The 22453-nt window shown below is 42.7% G+C and overlaps 1 protein-coding gene across 1 annotated transcript in view; it reads left to right on the top strand.

Annotated features, from left to right (window-relative positions):
• The window catches only part of LOC138261680 (putative nuclease HARBI1), a 68486-nt gene extending 55986 nt beyond the window's left edge, over window positions 1-12500 (top strand). Inside the window, exons 2-3 of the mRNA XM_069210926.1 lie at window positions 5097-5333; window positions 12088-12500. Of these exons, the coding sequence (XP_069067027.1) occupies window positions 5097-5333; window positions 12088-12470 (620 nt within the window). The 3' untranslated portion in view covers window positions 12471-12500. The remainder of the gene's footprint in view (window positions 1-5096; window positions 5334-12087) is intronic.
• The last annotated feature ends 9953 nt before the right edge of the window (window positions 12501-22453 follow it).

The raw sequence follows: 22453 nt of genomic DNA, 5'->3' as shown, positions 1-22453 counted from the left end.
TTGGTCCCTTTTATGCCGCATGTTAACAGTTTTAAATTGCCCTTTTATACGCTCATGTGTCCTTTTAACTTGACATTATTGACATTTTTTACATACATATCTTAGGTTGAGCTTAGTAGCTTTTAAGTATATTTAGGCTTTGAACCACCTTCAACCGACAACAGGAGGGTGTTGTGTAGCCATTTTAGTTATAGCTTCATGCACGTTATTTTAACATACTAGGCCTGCCGCTGTGCACTTTAACCTAGATATCTTTTATTTGGCTTTGCTTTATAAAGTGTTACAGTAGCCACTTTTACAGTCTTGTTTTATTTCCTCTCTATCTGACAGTTTTTGCCTAGGCCGGCACTCTGCTCTCAAACAAGACATTCTTGCTCACTCTGTGCTTCTTCCAAGGCTGCAGTAAGATAGGTTGCCGGTGAACGTGGTATAAGTTTAGTCTCTGACATTCATAGAAAATACACATTCTTACGTAGGGAAATTTTCGTAGAACACCAGCTGTTTTATTATCCAAAACACTTCCCTGTCTTTTACACGTTAGAGGGAGATTCCAGCCAGAGAACCACGACTGTATGCTGATTGCCGAATGCTTCGCTATAGCTGTTTTGCAGACTTCAGGCCTTTGTTCAGGTATGGGTGATGATGCCTTCCCAGGGGAGCCTGGAGGGCAGAATTAGAGCTTAACACGCTGTGCTCTATCATAGCCTAGGTAGGAATTAGTCTGTTGACTCTAGTGACAATATGGTAGCATTATTCTTATGCCTTACTCTCCTCGTTACAATGTTAATCTTGTCATGCTGTATCGTCCTGGTTATTGCAGTCCACGCTTTGCTATTTAAGATGCAGCCGCTTTATTAAAGCATTATTGAAATATACACTGCCTCTGTTTGTCATTGTGTATGTGAAACTAATGTAACTGAGAGAAACAGATAAGACCTGAGTGACCACAGCTTCCCTGAGAAACCAGTTATGTAATTCGCTGGGCTGCCCAATCATCCCTGTCCTTGTGTAGAGATGAGGCACTGCTAGTCAGCCGGAGTAGAACCCGGTTTGGAGCAACAGGTGTCACCTTTAGTGGGTTAGACTCAGTCTCCCACACCGCAGGCGATTCTGTCACTCGAAATCCAGTAGTCTCATTAGAATAATGAGAGCCTCTGCGACAACGCTTCCCCTGCAAGTGCTGGAAGGGGCCCAGGACCCCATCCCAGGGCCTCGATGGTCAAGGAAGACAGCCGCCACAGGATCGGGTACGGAAAGAATGAGCTCCAGCTCCAGTGGACGCACAGCGGAGTGTGACCGCATGGGAGCCGGCCTGGGAGCAGGCAGGGGTGGGCTCCCTGGACTGCCCCTCAACAAATGGAACACGCAGGGGTCCAAAAGAGGCAGGTCACACCCTTAATAAAAAAAGAAAAGGGCCACACAGTTGGAGCAGGATAACAAGGAAAACAAAGACGCAGCTCTCCCCGGCTCAGTGGGAGAGCCGCTAATTAAATATTCACTGCTCCCAGTGGTGCGCCCCAGAATGCCCGGCAGGGCTGATACTGACAAACACCTTTTTGCTGCATGTAGTTGTCGATGGGACCACCAAGAAGACCTAAAAAAAAGGCTCAGGGAAGCTGCGGAGCACCACCGCTTCCACCAAGCACCCAAGGAAGAGTTTAGGAATGTAGTGACCCTGAGTCTGCAGGATCTGGAACAAAGATGGCTACTCCAGGCTTTGGAAGTTTTTTTAAGCACTCCCCTTGGTGGATCATGGGCTCTACAGCTGGGAGTGCGGCTCATTCTTGGGGCAAGGTTGCAATTACTGTGGCTTGATAGATGATAAAAACTGTGCATGTTGTGCAGCACCTTGGAGGGGCAGAGTCTAGGGTTATGCTGTAATGTCCTCTGGGGGTTATTTTTATAATTGCATTTTCAATATTGTAAGTTTATAAAAAAAGTGCACAAATACATATGAGAATCATTTGTAAATGCTTTATTCAAAAAATAATGTTGACAGTTTTTGCTGCTCAAAAGTTATAAGCTGTATTGCCATTTTAAATGCTTTATTTAAAACTTAATGTTGACAGTTATTACTGATCAAAAAGCGCATGCTTTATTTTAATTTTTAAATGGTTAATTGTCGGAATAAAGACAACAGTGAATATTGATCAAAAGGTATGGGATTTATTAACCCTAATAAGTGCATTTACATAGGATTATTTTTGATTCTTGCATTCACTACTAAAATGATAATAATATGGCATGTGGTGTGTTGGTCTGGACCCCATTGGTAGGATCCAAAGTTTTTACGCGATGTCATCAAGAAGTATTTCCATCTGCCTTATGTATATTTATAAATTACTACATAGTATTGAGTAGTGTGTGTGTAATACACATTCTTTACCTTTTTCAAAAGAAAAAGCACAGACTGGACAATCATTTATTGAGTGCTATTATTGTATACATGTGAATGATGATTACTAGCCCACACTACCTCACTTGAGTAGGCCTTGGACTGCTTTTCTTTACAAACCTGAGAGAGTCAAGTGCTATAACGGGATGTTTGGTTCCCAGTGGAGGATAAATGTGGACCCATTACTATGCAAGCCACATACGAATGGCCTTTTTTCTTACAGAATTGCATTTATTTTGTGAACACTGTGACAAACACCAGAGAAAGGTGCAATACATTGCAAATCTCTAACAAATACAATATCAATTGATATTATAGTCTGTCTGGTAAATGCACCAGAGCGGTGAATACTCAGGCAAATGTATTAGTAAGGGGTCTTACATTGTCAGCTCAAGTACAATCAACGTGGCTTGTCATATTAAATATTTGACAAAAGCAAAGGTCATTGTATACTTTGAGTTTTCTTATAATGTTTGATGGGTCCACATAGTCATGTTTTTTTATTTTAACATTTAAGACAACAGGCTCGCTTTACTGAGTACTAAATTTGGTGACAAAGGCAGTAGCTCTCTCATTTAGGAGTTTAAATGACTTGACAAAGGGGCTGATTTAGATATTGGCGGTTGCACTGCCAAGCTGCATCGGCCGCGGACCCAAAAAGACCATCAGGTCGACTGTCTTCCACCCGCCATAGTGGCTGAGCTTCAGACCGTCATGACAGAGTCCACTCCATCACACAAGCTGCACCCCACAGGTGACGCGGTGGACTTTGATGCTGCCAAGCAGGCCCTCTGTCGCTGTCTTAACAGTGGGATTCTGCAGAGTCAATTTAGATCACACAGCCGTGCTGGTGGTGTTTCAGCGGCGGGCCCATGACAGCGGGAGTCCGTCGCCAGACTCGTTCAGTATAGTACCGTGGTTGTGGCCATTGGCTGGATGCTAGCAGCCCCCACCTGTTGTACATTGGACAATTGTGAACACCTGCAAAACACACTATAAAACACACTCCATTTCAGACCATGATCCTTTGCCATCCCAATGCAGCAGGCCATTTGTATGCAGGAATTGCCACACATGAGCTAGTTTTATTTCTCTGTGTTACTGTCCCTCTGTGTCTTTTGTTAATATTATTTTTGTAGATTATCCTTCATTTTTGTGGCCACTAGTTGTTTCCACAATTATTCACTATAGAAGGTGGAAAAATCCCAGTTTTTCAGAGTGAGAGTTGTATGTCATGATAGATGAAATCATAAGAGTAGAGCCACAATTTTTGGAGCATAAGTACAAAATACAACCATATCCCAGAAGAGGCAAATATGGTCCAGAATTGTTGACAAAGTGAATGCAGTGGCTAACAATCTGTGCATGCAGGAGTTGATTGGGAAGATGTGGAACAACCTGTGGGGGAAAGTCAGTTTACTGGCCTCCAAGCCCCACCTGTTTTCCAAGAGGACTGGTGGTGTTTCCCCCCTCCCCCATTACAACTCTTTCCCTGGGAGGAGAAGGGGTTGCAGATCCTACATCCAGAAGGCTTGACTGGACTCCCTAGTGGAGTGGAGTCTGCTAGGTTACACTTAGCAATGTCTCAACAATCACAAATGGAGTCCTGCTTTTAAGTCTGACATTTAGAATGCTTCAACACCCTTTGCAAATCAGATAAATCTAAATTTGACTCCACAAAATATTTTATTTCATACCAATTACTAGCATCATAATGGTACATGTCCTTTTAATAGTGTGCAATATGTATAGTCAAAATGTGTGTTGTTCCCCATGGATCATCCCTTGCATTTGCTCAACTCCATGCTTTCTATCAATGTTTGTTGTTGGTCTCCCCAAAACAGGTTTAAACTTGATCCATTTGCACAGGAAAGTATATTGTTTCTAAGTGGTATTTTCTCCTATTCACATCATACCCATATGTGTGTTCATGTTGCAAATGTGTGTTCATCTCCACTGTAGTCACTGAAATAGATATGTGTAATTCACTTTTTAAACAAGCATTCTCTATGGTGTCAACAGATGACTACGACTGCCAGGATGCCCTGTTTCTGGATCTGCCAAACAATAGTGCAATGCAATGTTGTTCCACCTTCCTTTACTTCCATATGTACACACATCCCAAAACAATAGGGCATTTGACAGTCACCATGTCATGCTATAGAATAAAATGTCACTTCTTGTGTACCTGAAGCATGTTGACTTATCCTAGCTACATTGAAGTGATGAAAATGCTCACATAATTCATTGTCTTTTGAAGCAAAGATTTCCAACAATGTGTTGTGGCATACTGAATAGAAATAGTAGCCACACACAAGTACATTTGTGCTGTCCATATCATGACCATATACAGTTTTATTTGTAAGTTGAACCACTTTGATTCCAATGTTTTGTAGGCTGCTAGGCCTTGAAATGGTCCAGTACTCCAATTTACTCACCACTGTGTTGGGTTGAATATCTGCTACACATAACACACTATTCTGAAATAACACTTTTGCATTTCAGGACATCTCTACAAGGTCAGCACTGGAGTTGTCATCTGTGTAAATCAGGCTGCATGTGTAAAATAATGAAAATCCCACAAAGACCTCATCAGTCTATCACTCTCTTTCAACTTTTTTGGGTTGGTCCATTTGTAGACAAAAGTCACATAAAATGCACATACTATATATTAATTACATATTCTCTGCAACCTTCTTAGGTCCAACCACCCAGGCTGTGGACCACTGTCTGCCAGGAAAGACACCTCTACTCCAGCCCAGGAGCAAGCCTTCAGTGAGGACTCCGATGCTGCAAGTCCGGATGTTCAGAAGCCACCTGGTTCATCTGGCCTGTCTGGCCAGACAGCTCCAGTCAGTCGCACTCAACCCACATCTCCCACCACAGCTGCAACACCATCTCAGCATGAAGATACCTCCACTCTCTATGTACCAAGGAGGTAAACACCAATCTTGTGTCCCCCAGTCCTGGCTGCTGTTGAGACAACACCAACACAGGCCCCAGTTCTGCCAAGAACCAGTGGGATTGGGCACCCTGCCTCCAGGGCACAGGCTAGTGGGGGTAGAGGTCATAGGAGGGAATCTGTGGGCCAGCAAAGTGAGGACCCTGGCGTCTTAGTCAGTCAGACCACCATTGGCCAAGTCTTGGGAGCCGTGCAACAGTCCCAAGGCATGATGGGTGAGGTTGTAACTGAACTCCAGGAGATCAAGGAGGTGTAGAGGGAGCTCATCTTGGAAATAATCATTCACACTGAAAAAATGAACTGCATGACTGTGGTGCTTTACGACATCTACCACCTGTGAGTAGGGCTTTTTCCATTCCATTTGCCTAGGTCTATGGTCCCTCGACATCTGGGCCATGTATACCACTACCAGCCACAGAGGTCCTGCCACATGAGCAGCCTGCTCCTCAAACCCCAATCTCTGCACTTGTGTCCCCCTGACCCGCAGAGGGGACAGTCATCGAGACCTCCAGGTTAGGATGACAAGACCACTACCACCACCTCAAAGACACACAGATTCTAATTACGACCAGTGTGTATCTATCATTCACTCTGTGAACTATTTCATGGACACATTTACCTTTCTGAGGAAAGATGTATTTTGTACATTAGACTCCAAAGTGTTTTTGGCTCTACCACCATACTTCATTGAAACAGGGTAAAAGTCATGTAAATAATAACTAAAGTGCTGAGTGCTTTCGTCAAGTTGGTATGGAAATTCGATAATCAAGTTGAATTGGTTCCATCAAAAGAAGTACAAGAGAACAAAATAGAGAATAAACAGACCTTAAACCACGTGCCATATTAAAATACACTTAAGAATACTGAACGTCAGAAAGGAAATGTTTATATTGTAAATTATTAAAGACACTCCAATAAAAGATTGAAAGGAGTGTTTATTGACAAAAGCAATGACAGCCTTTCAGCCACATCAGCTGTTGATAACATTACCTGAGAACCTTGTCAACTGTCAATATCAATGGTTCATTGAATGTTTGTAAGTACTAACTAAGAGTACATGGGGAATATGGGTGAGGAAGGAATAGTACATAAGTATATATTTAAACAGATAGATATAACATCTAAAATACAAAACTAAGGTTACTGACAAGGTTGTATTATTATATTAATATGTTAGACAATTGTGCTGTGGATAAATTACAACACTTCTCCTTCCCATAAATGAAAGAAGACATGACTCTTGTAGCATAACTCAGAGCATTACTCCTTCCAGAATTTTAGGGGAAAATCTAATCCTTCTGCCCAGCAGAAACTGCATGAGCTCCCACTGAGACCATGTCCATTACCACTTGACCCTCCGTGGGACCTTACATTGGTACACACAAAATCTTGAGCTTGGTTACATGGTGTTAACCTGTCCATGCTCCATATTCTACCATCCTCCAAAGTTACTACATTAATCTTCACATCTACCATTTTCACTGGTTTAGAGAACTTGCAACCACATCTTTGGATAGAATTAGGCAGTTTGATAATTACCAAATCCCCGACTTTCAAAATACCTGTCTTAGATCCCTGTTAATAATCATGCCTTTTCCTGTACACTTCCTAATACATTTTGACTTGATCACTCATTTTGTCTATGTATACCCATCTAGGTTCTCCACCACCATGCCATTTCAGGGTCAGCTTTATGCCTGGTATCCTACCCCTGAGTGCTAAAAATGGTGATACATTAGTGACTGAATTCTGCGAAGTATGATAGGACCAGAGCATTTTTTAAGGACTTTCTGACATGTGTGCATGTTGAATGTAATCTTTAATCATACGGCTAACACGTTTCTCTAAACAGTTTGCTCTTGCATTACAAAGCTGTTTTATGGTGTTCTGTAGACAATTTTTCAAAAAATTCTCGCATTTCATATGATGTGAATTGAGCATCATTATCTGTTACAATGGTGCGTGGTATACCTTCTGTCATGCATTGGTTAAGAATTTCACGAGAGCGCCAGTGGTGATGCTACTAACTACTTTGGTGATAATCCAATGGGAATGATAGTCTGCTAGTACTAGCATAATTTTACCAGCCCACATGGAAAATGTTAATGGACCAATGATATCAAGGCCAAGTTTGTCCCATGGCTTTGACAGAACACTCACAGGAGATAAAGGTGCACATCTGGTAATCTGGCTTTTATCTCTCAAAACACAACTAAGACATTCCTTGTCCTTGTTTTCTACCATCCTATCCATACTGGGAAACCAGTATGTGGGTCTGACTTTAGTTAGACCCTTAGCCAAATGATCTTCACTATCCAATTCTGCTATCCTATCCCACAAGTCCTTAGGTGATACCATCCTGTCCCCTCTCAAATTTTGTTATAAATTGTACCCAATTCTTGTGGTGCGGCCCAATAGTTCTTGAGGTCTTGATGTAAATTATTCTCCATGCAAGAGTCCCACTCTTTTGTGATGCCAGGAATATTAATCAAAAGCATAGGTTCCTCTGTCTTGTTTCTATCTATCTCTTCCCCTTTGCACGGTAACCTGGATAAGCAATCAGCTATGGAGTTCCTTGTACCTGGGACATATTCAGTTTTGAAATTGTATCCCTCCAATCCAATAAGTCATTTAGCTATACGAGTAGCATTCTCCCTCCCTTTTGTGGTAAATATATAAATATATAAATCAAAGGCTTATGATCCGTGCAAATGTGAAAGGTAAACCCCATAGAAAAAAATGAAAACGTAAAATAGCCCAAGTACAAGCTAGTGCTTCACGCTCCACAGTAGAATAGTTGCATTACTAGCATCAGTGGTTCAGACTTGTCTTCATCCTTGACAGAAATCAAATGCTTCACAGAGGTCAACAGACCTTTTGACCCAAAAAGAAGTGTGATGAACCATACACAAATTTACATCAATACTACGCCAACACTTTAGATACCATGACCAATGTGGCCATGGAAGGAAAATTCCAACCAGGAATAAAGTTAAAAACTTTATTTTACAACCACAAATTTAGTGTCATAAAGACAGTGTGTTAAATCAAATTATAAAGGTATATAAGCACCATAGGCTGCCCAAAGTGACAAAACAACTTCACATTAATTAGCATTAATACAATTAGGCATTCAAGAAGAACCATGCATATCATTAATAAAATTATCTGAGATGCAGAAATATTTCTGAGGTCAGATTTTAACAACATTTATCAAGTTCAATTAAGCAGAGTATGACATTTTCGGCTGGACACAGGCTGTCCCTACAGCTAATCAAATTAGGAAATGCATGTGTGGGGACAGACACATGCGGACAAAAATACCAAAGGAGACAAAAATAATTTGAAAAATATATCTCAGACTAAAGAATACTAGCTAGAAAAATAAGAGTGAGGGTCTGCATGATAGATTCTATTCTAGAAAACAGGACATGTCAAGGGGCAATGGCAATCAGCTGAGAGTGTACCTCTCCAAAGAACAGCATTCAGGGATTCTTCATTAACAAAGCGTCTTGATAAGCGGCAAAATTCTGTCAGGAAGGAGGCAGAGAGAATGAAGAAAGGGTCTAAAAAAAGTCTGATGAGGGACTGATCTAAACTTTTAAAGTTCATATCTAATATAGACACATAAATCATGTTGATTCACTGGACTGATGGTGTCAGGTCATGCAAAAGGGACATCATCCAATCATCGGCAACGGGTGATCTTGAAGTTGCTTAGTTATTTCCACAGCCTTCTTCAAGTCCAGATTTGCAGCCATTAGCTTTTTCTGTATTTTGAGATTGTTCGTGCAACAACCCGATTAGTCCCTAATCAGGGAGTCACATAGCAAGCCAAAATCACACACACCAGCCAACCCTTTCAATACTGCAATACAGATGGATACTTTACCATTCTTCCCTTGTACTCTACAGAATAAGCTTGTCTTTCTAACACAATATTCACTCTTTGACCAAAATGTTTTTCCAGTTTGGGAAATGTATTATGATATACATCTTCCTGGCCCTCTTCTTCTTCTTCACACTCAGAGTCTGGTAAGTTTCCCTAAACTTTCCTCTCTTGAATGCCTAAATTGTGCAGAAATATATGCTGCTTTCTTAATTGAGAGACTTTTTCACCTTCAATTGTGATGAGATATGAAATGAACAATTTTTCCCATTCCTTTCAGCGTATTACTGAATCACCTACCTCATCTAAAAATGGTGGGTACTGAGCCATATTTGCTGTTAACAAGTATTAATAGAAAATCAGGGAATGAATACTAAATTGGAAGAATACTGAGTATAAGTAATATACTGTGTGGTGGTTCCGGCTTCCTCGCTCTTTCCCTTAACTCTTGCTGGGGTTTTCTGGACACATTAAGTGCTAAAGTCCACTGCTTTAACCATAGTAAGCACTAAGGTCCACTGCTTTAACCATTTAAAATCTATGTCGCGCACAGCACTCAATAAAAATATGGACAACAGCTGTGCAGTCCACAGCAACCCTTCTTCTCCTCACCTCCATGAGGATGGTGGTGATGCTGTCACGCCACACATAGATTCCGGCAGGAGATTAGGAAGAAGTGGCTATAATAAATAGGGGAAAAGGCTGTCGATGCTGTCCCCAACACAGCAAATCGTCACCAATATTGTAAATTTTAAATACACTCCAATAAAAGATTGACAGGGGTGTTTATTGACAAAAGCAATGACAGCCTTTCAGCAACATCAGCTGTTGGATGACGTTACCTCAGAACCTTCTCAACTGTCAATGTCAATGGTTATGGAAAGTGGGTAAGAACCAACTAAGAGGACAATGGGAGTGTGGGGAGGAAGGAATAGTACATTAATATATATTTAAACAGATAGATATAATATCTAAAATACAAAACTAAGATTTTTGACAAGTTTGTATGATAGTAATATGTTAGACAGTTGTGCTGTGGATAAATTACAACAGTTTAATTGGACTTGCAACAGTCCAGCTTCTAACTGTGCGAACACCAATAACTTATTGTGGAGCAATATATTATGCAAGCAAAAAATTCAGGGGCATGTTTATACTCTGCTTGCACCGGATTTGTGTCATTTTTTTACTCAAATTCAGCGCAAAACTAACACCATATTTATATTTTGACACTAGACCCCGCTAACGTCAAAATATGTCAGTGTGCCCCATTTTCTGGATGCATGAAACCACCTTGCATTAATGACATGCAAGGCAGGCGTTCCCGTCCATAAAAATTACTTTAACACCCGCGCAAAAATTCCGCACGGCTGGGAGGCGGAGTCAAAAAATGACACACAGACAGATTTGAGTAAAAAATTAACACCTGGGTCAGGACAGGCGTTAAAATGGGGCAACCACACCAGTACTTCAGGAAAAGACTCAGAAGCAACATCAGAGCTCCAAAAGGAAGACTTGGAGGTGCTATTCATCCAGCATGCACAAAGACGCAGAGCACAGGACCAACAGCAGCAGCTTCCACCACACCAGTAGGGACCCCAAAGGCAACGCAGAAGGCAGGAGAGGATATTCCGGACCAGGACAACCTTTCAGGGCCTCAGGGCACATGACATCATCCAGAGGTATAGACTAAACTGGCAAGCCATACAGCAGCTGCTGCGCAACACTGAGCCACAGTTGGCACCCAGCTTCAGTCACCCAACATCATTCCACCGGAGACCAAGCTGCTAGCTGTCCTCCACATGTTGGCAAGGGGCTCTTTTCAAACAACTGGTGCCCTGGTTGCTGGGATCTCACAGCCCTCATTATCTGGCCGTACAACTTGGAAGATGAATCTTCCAATATCACATCAATAACACCCAATCACACACCCTTCCAAGCAATAAGTACTGTGTAAGGGGTGTGTAATGTGTTTTGCTGCAGGTCAAACACCATGAGACACATAGCATGATGATGATGACTCTAATGAAGGTGACATGGAAACATTGAGGCAGTACCAACATCTCACATCACTCCTGGGGTGCCATTGTCCGCTACCAAGAATGAATTGGAATGTGACAATATTGCAAAGTGCACATAGCTACACATATGGATTGAGACAATTACACATATACACAACAGCTGTACAGGCGCATGGGCCTTCTGACACCTAAACCTTCACCCCACAACCAAGTTAGCCAGCTTAACTGGAGCAAGTTCAGTAGTGTAGGTACACGTTTGTACAAGAGCCAACTTGGTGAGGGCACAAACATAGGTTTGCATAGAACTTGTCACACATGGGATATTTGTGCATTGTCAATTGTGAACACTTCAGTGCTGCAAACTTATGGAGATGTGTTGTACATTGTCACCTAGCCAAATCTAAGGGCCTCGCTGTGTTTTTCACATGCTATTACATATGTTGAATTGGATGGGATGTTCAGGCCATATAGTGCAGCCGTGTTACCACCACAGGGGAATCAATTCTGTGTGTGGAAGTATCATGTCACCTCCAGTGAAGGCACATGGACACTTCTTTCACATGACATAATGCATGGGAGATACACAATTAACTGCAAGTTTACAAATATACAGCTGATATCAGGGCAATCAGCATAACACCAGTTTAGATAAATAAACAACCCAATGCAGAAAGAACATCCTAGAAGCCTAGGGCCTAGGATCCCACACAATAACACAAACACAGATGAGTCGCAGACGACACAAAATAACAACTGCCATGCAAAGTGATAATCAAGGTGCAAGCAACATCCAAATATTTACACTCATTTTCTCTTTCAGCTGATCAGGGTTATGGGATCCAGCCATGGATCATGACCCCATTTGCCAACCCAAGCACAGCAGCAGAGCGTGCCTATAATGAGGCACATCAGAGGGCACGCACCATAGTAGAGAGGACATTTGGTATCCTGAAGTCAAGATTCAGGTGCCTCGACATCACCCGAGGCACCCTCTTATATTCACCTGAAATTGTCTGCAAGATCATTTTGACCTGTGCCATCCTGCACAACATATGTGTAAGGAGTAACATTCCCCTCTATGAACCAGACCCACAAATGCCTGAAGAGGAGGATGCTGTACGTCAACATGAGGGGGACCATCCAAACACTGCTGCGGGATTACGTTGGAGAAAACACATTGTACAAAACTTATTCGAACTATAGTCAGCATCACCACTTTCTTACCATGTGTCATTAAACACCTCACTTCATCACTCAATCATGCTCTGGGTTATTTTTTATGCATCACCTTATCCCTAGGAATCATAATCAGAGTTTAGCCTCATGGAGCATTGCAGAAATACAGAATAGAATACTGAAAAAGCAACATCACATTTGATGGGTGCGAATGTACACCCAACATCACACACAGTGGAAATGACATATGTCCTGTCTATTTCACATGTGAAGGGAAAAATCAGAGGACCACAGTTATGACACACATCCTTGATGCCAACATGGTGCATTGCAGCACATGACACACAACTAAGACACCATCAATCATAAGTTAAAAAAGTGTTTCATACATGAGGCAGTGGATGTGCTCTTGCGTTGCTAACAGGAATGTATGACAAGACCCTTGACAGCAGTAAGTGTGACATCAGATATCTTTGCAAGGAGCATGTGTAACAAGGAGTCCAACTACACAGAAAATGGATAGCACGAGTGCCCCAGGTATGACAAGCATTGCTCACAAGACATGCCCTCTGCAGTCCATCCCAGGTAATACGTCCTACCACTGCCATGTTTTCAGTCCCTGCCCACCCTTCTCTAGGGGGCCCTGTAAATTGACTCTCCTTACCCTGATCAGCTTCATCAACACACACCCAGACTCCCATTCTGACTCCTGTGTGCGTCCCTCTTCAGTATGGCATGCCATAGTCCTAGTTCAACAGTCTGCATGGACTTCAGCTCCGATAATGCACTGCCTGGTAGTCGGTAGGACCAGTAATCAGCTGTCCATTGCTTCCCATGTGAAAGGTCCACTTGGCCCTTTGAACTTGATTGTCAACTACAGGACTTGTGAGAGACTGAAGCTGCATACACCTGTGAGCACTTCCATGCAGACCAGCCATTTGGACCTGCACTGCCATTGCTGCTGCCTGGAACTGCTTAGAAGCTGCCATTGTCTGAATATCCTTGTTGTGCATTGCCGTATAAATCACTTGTGTAACACAGCCCTTGGGGGATTGTGTAATGTTGCAGCCTACATCGCAAATACAGTTTTTAGTTCCCACAGTGTTGTTCCAGCTTTTCCCAGTCAGAGTCTGCTCACTGTGTATTTGCCTTGTTCATGTTTGTTCCTGACAGAGCCTGCATCCTGTTAGCCTGACTGGTTCCTGTCTTTGTGTTAACCATAGAGGTTCCCTGTGGCTACATTTGTCTCATAGTTGCTTTCCACGCCCTCTCTTTCCTCATGGGGTATTGTGTCTGGTAGGTATACGATGAATCCTCAAATAGATAGTATAGTGTAATCAGTTTACTTATCGTATTATGGCGTGGGACATGAGTTCAAATTGCCTAATCCAGCCCCCATCCCTTGTCTGGGTTTCATGTATTCACGAATGACAAACAGTGACAGTGTACTATGGCTGTATGTATGGATTTGGTACAGTGCCTCCAGCACAACAAACAACGTTTGCAAATGTGTATGAAAGGACAAAACATGTTTGTGCCCTGACGGTCCACACACTGATTCACATTGGCCGCAACCTATTGATGGTGCTTGCGTGGTGAATAGCTGTGAGAATAATTAGCACAGAGGCACTGATGTTCCCTGTTGCAGTGGGAATTTTAGAGGCCACCCTGTGTACAAATGCTGTGATGAAACCTGCCTGTTTCATATTACTGATCCATAAAGCTTTTGAGGACACCAAGGTTGCCCTGTTGTCAGCCTTATAAAGGTTCTGCAGTGCCATAGCTGGACTATCCCCATGTGTGTCATCAATTTATCTTTGGCTTTAGGTCAATTCAGCTTTGAAGGATACTCTGTTAATGCAGGGAATGGCTCCACAGACTCATGACTAGACCTGCACGTAACTGTGACAACATGGAGGCCAATACTGACACAAGGTACACATGACCACACATTTGAACTGGACACCTTTGTGTAATGAACCACTAGAAATATGTGAACACATGCAGCATGGTCTGCTGGTCCTCCACTGCCACAGGAGATACATAGGTCATTTATATGACTCAAACTGTGGTGTAACATAACATTTTTGGAATGGTTTTGGGACTCTGTGTCACAAACACTGTACCTACCTAGCATGTTCAAACGCCTGACTCATGGGTTTTATACAAACAAGTGACCAGGAAGTGGTATCCAACATTCCAGTACATGTGATGGCTTACCCTTGTAACATTGCCATTATCAACCGCCCTCTATCTATCCTGTGCATAGTTTGTCACGGTAGATGTTTTGTCCCCAAAGTCAGGAAAGTTTGCACAGCATTAGACTCTACAGGTATGAAAAACACATATCCTGACTGTTGTACCACAATGAATGGCATCTGATGGTTATACACATTTACAACACATGCATACATGCACATTATTCAAAGCATGTCTTGTGTCACACAGAGGCACAACAACAATTGAAATAGCCAATTCACAGACATATACACACAGGCCATGAGTGAATGTATTAAGTTGCGTAGCCTTGCTATCCTCTATTGACGCCCCACCTGCTCAAACTAGGGAATACCAATTTTTATTCCAAATGTTTGGGTTGCTGTTGCGTCAGTTAAGAGTGCTAATCCAGCACAACAACATGAGTATTATGGTCCGCAGTAGTGTGGTCTGCCACATGTGCCCAAACACTGGAACACACACAGCAGGCCCTAACAGCCTATCTCTGTATAGTTACAGCTTTCATGTACATTAAAAATGAGAAAAATGACACAAACACAGTTAAAGACAGATATTTTGACACAAACACGTCAAAAAAGACGCATATGCATCAAATTTGCCGCATATGCGTTAAAAAATGATGCTCACAGCCATTATACATCCATTGGTCCCTAGCAGTAATTCCAGCACTGCACCCCATGAAATTGGTTATCCATAAAAAATATATTGATCTTTGAATGCAGGGGAATTTTTAAGCATTTGCGTCCAAAAAGTTTGACGCAAAGCCCGTAAGCGTCATAAAATGTTCACACATCAGAATATAAATGCACCGCATTTGAGACAGGAAGTGATGTAATAGGATATCCTATTACAGAAATGGTACAGTGGGTGTACTTTCACTTTGCAGTCTGTGATTCGTCTAGACTGTGGCTGTGCTGAGAGTTTTGTCTGTCCAAATTGTGCTTTTGTCTCCTGTATGCCATTCCAATTGTCATCTGTTGTTTTTGTAATTGTCTCAGTGAATCAGTGTAAGTGTGTATTTGTCATTTTTTGAGTCTGATTTTGTCTTTGTACTGTTGGGAGTGTGTAGTGGGTATTGTTAGTTGGGGTATAGTTGGGCAGTTTGTGGGTTAAGTTTCATTTTCCTCCCTCCTTTCCGTGCTTTTTCCCTTTTTCCTTTCCTATCCCTATTATTTTTGTCATGTGGGAAGGCCACGTCTGGGGAGAATGGGTGAGGAGGAGCTGGGGACTTTCATTTGGCTGGTGTGCCACTTCCTCCCCCTGATGTTAGAGGCTGGTGGCAGGGTGATACAGGGGTATCACACGGAGGTGAAGAGGCTCAGGTAGTCCAAGGTGCTGGTCCATCTGAAGAGAGTATTCAACACCCAGCGCACCGACCACCAACTCAAGCATCGCTGGGCTGACCTTGTTGCCAAAGAGCAAGTCCTGCTGGACCACCTGGATATGGTGATTGGTGGCCCTGTTGGTGAGTACAAATCAGACTAATGTGCACATTTAAATGCTCTGTAATGACAGTAGCAGATTTGTTGATATGCTGCATGCAATGTTTGGGGACATGTGGAAGGCAAGTTAAATATACAGTTGCCCTGATTTATACAATATTTGCTACACAGTACCGTCATTTGTTGACGCAAAACCTGCACAAACTTACAAAACACAACTTGATCTTGTCAATTAGTGCTGCTTTGACATCAATAGATGATGGTAATGCGGCTCAAACATATGTTTTATTCATGGTCTGTGAGTGTACCAGGAATGAGATGTATTTCACATGCTAAAGCAAGCAATGAATGTAGTCCCCAATTATTTGGAATACGTGTCTGAACTGTATTCATGGCCATACGTACAAAGTTCTTCCTAACCTCTGGTAATCTCTTAGGCTGATACTTTGACTTGGTTTGTGCAGCATTTAAGTTAGAAATGAATGCCAAAGTAATGCACATGGGATGATTTCTAAATGTTTGGGGAAACTTTGCATAGCTGTAGCGTAAAAACATGAAGCAAATGCTACACATTGAAGAAAAAATATATATCTTGCCCTATGTTCATTGTTCCTGTGTGTTTTAATTTGCCTTGGGCACAATTGCTGGAACAGAGCTGATGCATTTGCCATCTGTGTCACTTTATAGCCATGCAATTCTCATAAGTTAATGGGTCATCATGGGATACCTGAACTTGGTGAATGCATGGTCACAAACTATTACTTGCATGATGTTGTGCAAGGGACCCCTGACCGCTTTCATCATATATATAAAGTGACAAAATAGTTTGATAGTTTACGTTTGGTACACCCCTGCTGATCTAGTGCAGCAAATGTACAATAGTTAACTTCTCAGTATGAAGGCTATCACAGTCATGTGTGTATGCTAAGATCAGCAGACCAGCATTCCTGTGACTGCTGCCATTCCCAAGGTACATACAAATTGAGACCTACCTCATCAAGATTGCCACAGAAGAACATATGCTAAACCATGTTTCAATTAGAGGACAGTGTCAGTTAGTTGTATACCCACAGATCACCCAACTTGGCAAATGTAAGATGATGAATGTGGCTGTGATTTACAATACCTGATATAGGTACACAGGGCAATGAGTAACACATTTCAGGTGCAATGACTACACCTTTGCCAATGCATTTTGTCACGGATGATCAAAATAGACACTGTCAGCATATATTTCTTTGTCGCTTTGATTTAGATAAATGGCCAATCCATGTTTAACGTAAGATTGTCATCAAGTACCACACAGGATCCCTGCCATCGTGGTGTCATAGGGGGCATATACGGTTCTGGGCACACTGGCAATGTGGCATATGTAACCTACAGACAACACAGGCCCACATATAATGGACCATAGAAAGCATAATAATTCATGAGCTAAACTCAACCCACATGAGCATCACACAGTAACTGATTGTCCCTTGATGCGCAAGCCACAATACCCGAGTGACTGGTATTGCAGTGCACCAGGAATGTGGCTTTGCATGTCTCTCATAACAAATGAAGAAATGGAGTACCCTCTATAAATAAATCTGCACCCAATTGAGTAATCATGTTTGTCACCACATGATTGTTAGGGCCACTGCATGTGTGCATATGTGTGTGTATCACTCACTGGAGTGACAGGGTCAATACATGTTTGCAGTGGTATGTCTGTTGGGGTGTCTACATGCCTGAGGTGCTGGTCTATCATATATAATGTCAAAACAGTGAGTTTTTGTTCCAAGTGTTGTACAGTGCGCAGACATTGAGCACATTTCACCCTTCTATGTTTTACAGGTGGACCAGCCCCCTATACAATTGGAGAATTGGCTCGATTTGAGGACCCAGACATTTCCAGTAAGTGTTGATATGTTAGTTCTGTGTTGTGTTTGCAGCTGTTGTGTGATTGACTCCTGTGTGTCGGACACATAGCAAGGTATGATGTGCTGGCACATGATCTGATATATGACTTGACTGGAGTTTGACTTGTTTTCCATATTTGAGTTGGACAATCAGTGGCGGAGAGTCATATTTTGGGAACTAGTGCTGCGCTTTAGGCATGGGCGTGTGAACAGGGTGATATTTGTTGCTACATTTATGCCAATGAAAATTTTGGAGGTAGCCATTTTCATGATTTAGTCAGCAAGTCATACCCTGATTCACACAGAGCAGTGATGCCAAAGTATTACCCACAGACTTGAGCCTCCCTGTTAACTAATGAACATGTAGGACTGTATGTATGACTTCCTAGCAGCATCTAGCTCCACATGTTGTGCTATGTTTATGTGGCACTTGAGTAGAATGTCATAGGTGTGCACGCAGCTCAGGTCCAGATGGGTGCTTGCATCTATGTGCTTGTTTTTGGAAAGGTATTAGTGATATCAAATGATGTGGACAATTGTCCACAATTAGGAACATAAACATGGCTGTGATTGTCCAATGTTTGTGTCTATCCTAGTTGGAAGCCCTCCTTACCTGTGGTGGACTGCCTAAACCCATGGACAGCTGTCCACAGCTTCCTGGCTGTCCTTGATGTTTGAAAGTATGTGTTGCATGTCCATCACCCCCTGAGACACAGGGTAAGGTTTATGAAATATGTGTAGCTAGGTGTGAGGATCCCAGTGTAGAAGACAGACATGTAATTCCAACATTCATTTGTTCCAACCTAGGATACCCCCTCATGATTAGCAACTGCATACCGTCCTGGCAATTCCATTTACAAATCATAGATCTTGTGGCTCTTGATTGTCATCCAGAGGATAGTCATTGGTTGGCCTGTCACATGTGGACTACTTGCAGCATTTGTTATGTGACTAATGGCAGAACAATGATGCATAGATCATTTAAGTAGGTACACACCTTTTTGAGCATTGCTGTGCTGTTAGATAGGATATGTGTAGGCTACATTGGCATGTAATTCCTCGGGGACAATCTATGATATGTACTGTGATTTGGGCTGTTTAAGCTAATATGGGAAGTGTTTGAATATCATCAGTAGATGTATCACACAATGATGTAACTAATGTTTGGCTTTCTCTTTTTTTACAGCTGCCAACATGGATGCCAATAAGATCCGAGAATTCCAGAGGAGGGCGATGCGTTATCGCCACATTCTGGATGTGGAGTCGGGGTTCCACAACATGGCACGGCGTTATTGCCATGAGAGAGCCACAGGGGTCTGGAGGGCATTTGCCCAAGGGGGGCCATCCGTGCCCACAACAGCTGCTGCCACAACCAGCACCACCACTCCGACCACAGTGGCACCAAGGATGACGGCCACTGGTGCAGGTCCCTCTACATCATCAGCTCCAGGCCCACAGACAGCAGATCCTGCACCTCCCCCTCCATGCACGGCACCGGCACCAGCACAACCATCGACTAGTGGCACACAAACAACCCCTGCTGCAGTCATAGACAATGCAGAATTTATTAACATGAGACGTGACTTGCAACGGATGTTGCGCAGGATGGACAGGCTGCAGCAGGAGGTGTCCCGCAATAGCAGGAGACTGCGTGGGATAAAGAAGATCCGGCGGAGGGCAAACTTGTGACTTTGTGACCCTCAGCCATGATTCCCTCCCCTCCCTCCTCTTTCCTGGTTCTTATATTTAGTGGGTTTAGGGGGCTTAGTGGTAGGTTAGAATAGGCTATTAGTTTAGTTATTATAAGTGGGTTGGGGGGTGGAGGGGATTATATTTTTACATGTGTTTTGTTTGTGGGTGGCCGATGATGTTGGGGTTTTTGTGTATAAAAATTTAAAAAATACAAAAAAACATTAAAATATATATATATATATTTGTTTAGGATAAGATAGTATGTGTTTAGGTTAGTATATGTTGTCCTACATGTGTCCCGTCATATAAGGGGGGTGGAGAGTTGATGTTTAGAGTGTTTAGTTAAATGTGATAAGTACGTTTAGATTAGGGTAGTTAGGGGCAGTTGTGGGTAATGTGTAGTTAGGATAGTTTAGGTAGTTAAGGTGTTTCCCCTAGTTTTAGTATCCTTTTTTACTGTTGAATAAATATTTAGGTACTCCTTTACAGTATGTGTCATATGCTTGGGGATCAGGGCCTTGGCATGGGTTAACAGTGTCAATTTAGTATTAGCATTTGTGTTCCATCCTGCATCCAAATCCCATTATTGACATGGTTATTCCCACTTCCAATTGAGCTGTCACATTGGCAGCTACACCAAAGCTACTTCTCTATGCATCTGCCATCCATTGCACCCACCACTCAAGGTTACTATGGTTCCCAATGTGTTGTTAAGTTTGGATGTGTGTTTTCAATCTGTCATCGTTTGAGACCCGATTTGGAATCTTGGGCACTGTAGTACGTCTGCCTGCAGCCTGATGTTCATGTGAACCCTGATAAGGTGAGTGATGTTATAATCTTATGTAGTATTGTATACATAACTTGCACCCATCATTTCTTACATTGTACTCCCAGGTCACATATTTGTCCATACACTCGTACACATCCATTCCTGCTATATGGTGTGTGTGTGATGAATGTTTATAGTCAGATGTCACATACATAAAGATTGTCTAGAAGGGAATTTTGAACAGATTGATTTTCTGCTTAAACATCCCTTGAAACTGACTTTTTCAGTCCAACACAGCATTATACTGTTAGTTTTCTATTTACTTCAGAAATAAGCATCAGGAAGCGCAGATGATGATACAATCCAGACCCCAGTGCATAGTTATCAGCCCACAATCTTTCAAGGCAGTTGTCTTGACATTATATGGCCATTGACGTGTGACACTAATCTCCTACACGGTTGATGTGTCACATTACACAGAGACAAAGTGGTTGTGTAAGTGCTATTTATTTTAAAGTGCTGTACTGCAATATTTACATAGTCCAGGATTGTGAGTCCATTAGTGCGACGCATTCGATTGTGATACTATACAGGTGCAATGGGACATGTCATTGGACATGCTGGGGTGAAGTATCATACAGTGCAGAGGAACATGAATTGCCAATGAGGTAGTGAGAGACAATCACAGAGCATAGTGTCAAGGTAAACAGTGGGCTGGAGAACAGTGCATGTGAGCAGCTGTTGCAAGACTGGCATGTTAACAAGAACAGGACCTAGGATATAACTGCCCATTTGGCATGGACTTCTGCTACCGGGTACTCTTACGGGTGAAGGTGATCTGTTCCACGTCTTGTTCTTCTGACGTGTGTGTCGTCTCCTCTGCCCGTGGTGGTGGTGGGTTTGAAGGGGCAACACACACTTCAGTGTTTGAAGACGTGGAGTCCGAAATCCCGGTAGCTGCCAACTGTGGGGCTATTAAGGGCAGTACTGCAGCTAGGAGGAGCTGCTGGTGAGGAACCGGGAGAAAATGTCGCTGATTCTCTCTCAGCGGTGGAGGGACACCCTAAGTCCTCAGGGTATATAGTCATACATTACACAAACCAGACGGAGTCACCAACTGTAGGAGAAAAGATACGTTTTATTAGATGGTTTACTAGCCCGAGCCAGTACAGAGTCCCAGGACAGTCATAGAGACTTTCCTACGGAGGCTGCCCCTTCACTCTGGGGCACCCAACCTTATATACACACAAAACTGCTTAGTCAGAGGACAACTCCACCCCTAGTGTATTCACGGTCCTCTGCGGCCTTCAGAATATTTCAGGGATACACGTGTGGTGGGAGAAAGTACAGATGCAGCTGGCAGGAGGTGGCAACGACCTGTACGAACCTGTTCTGGCAGTTACTGATTAGGCACAAACATTCTCGGAACTACGGTTAGAACAAGTAAATTACAGCGATAAGAAGATTGCAGCCCAAGGCTGCGAGCACAAGGTCAATCATCAAAGTTCAGGAGGTTTGTCGAGCACATGGCAACATAATAAAGATAAACAGATGCCTAGCAGCTATGGTGTATGATTAACTTTATGTACATTTTCTCAATCCCTCCTTTTGCCATTGTGAGGCAAGTTTGAACGTCATTCAGTGTCTATGTTAATGGACATAAGGCCTTTTATCTCCTGCTCAAGGGACAGCATAGCCATGTGTTGAGGAGGGCGAACAGGCTAGGGGGCAAGGGATGCCATACAGCAACTGCACAAAGCAGGTAGGCACTGTACACAAAGACAACAGGTGAGGAATACAGCAGCGAGCACAAAAAGGAATATTAGTATCTTCCAGCCCCATTGGGAAATCAAACCCCAAAACCAGTCGGTTAAGGACCATGTTCCTTCGTCTTGGTATATTGTGGAAGCTATCGTATGCAACCTTTGAACACTGAAGGGGCATTGTCTGGTATATAAATGCAGCAGC

Source organism: Pleurodeles waltl, chromosome 10, assembly GCF_031143425.1.
Source record: "Pleurodeles waltl isolate 20211129_DDA chromosome 10, aPleWal1.hap1.20221129, whole genome shotgun sequence".
NCBI classification, from domain to species: domain Eukaryota; kingdom Metazoa; phylum Chordata; class Amphibia; order Caudata; family Salamandridae; genus Pleurodeles; species Pleurodeles waltl.
This window is presented reverse-complemented; position numbering and strand designations above follow the sequence as displayed.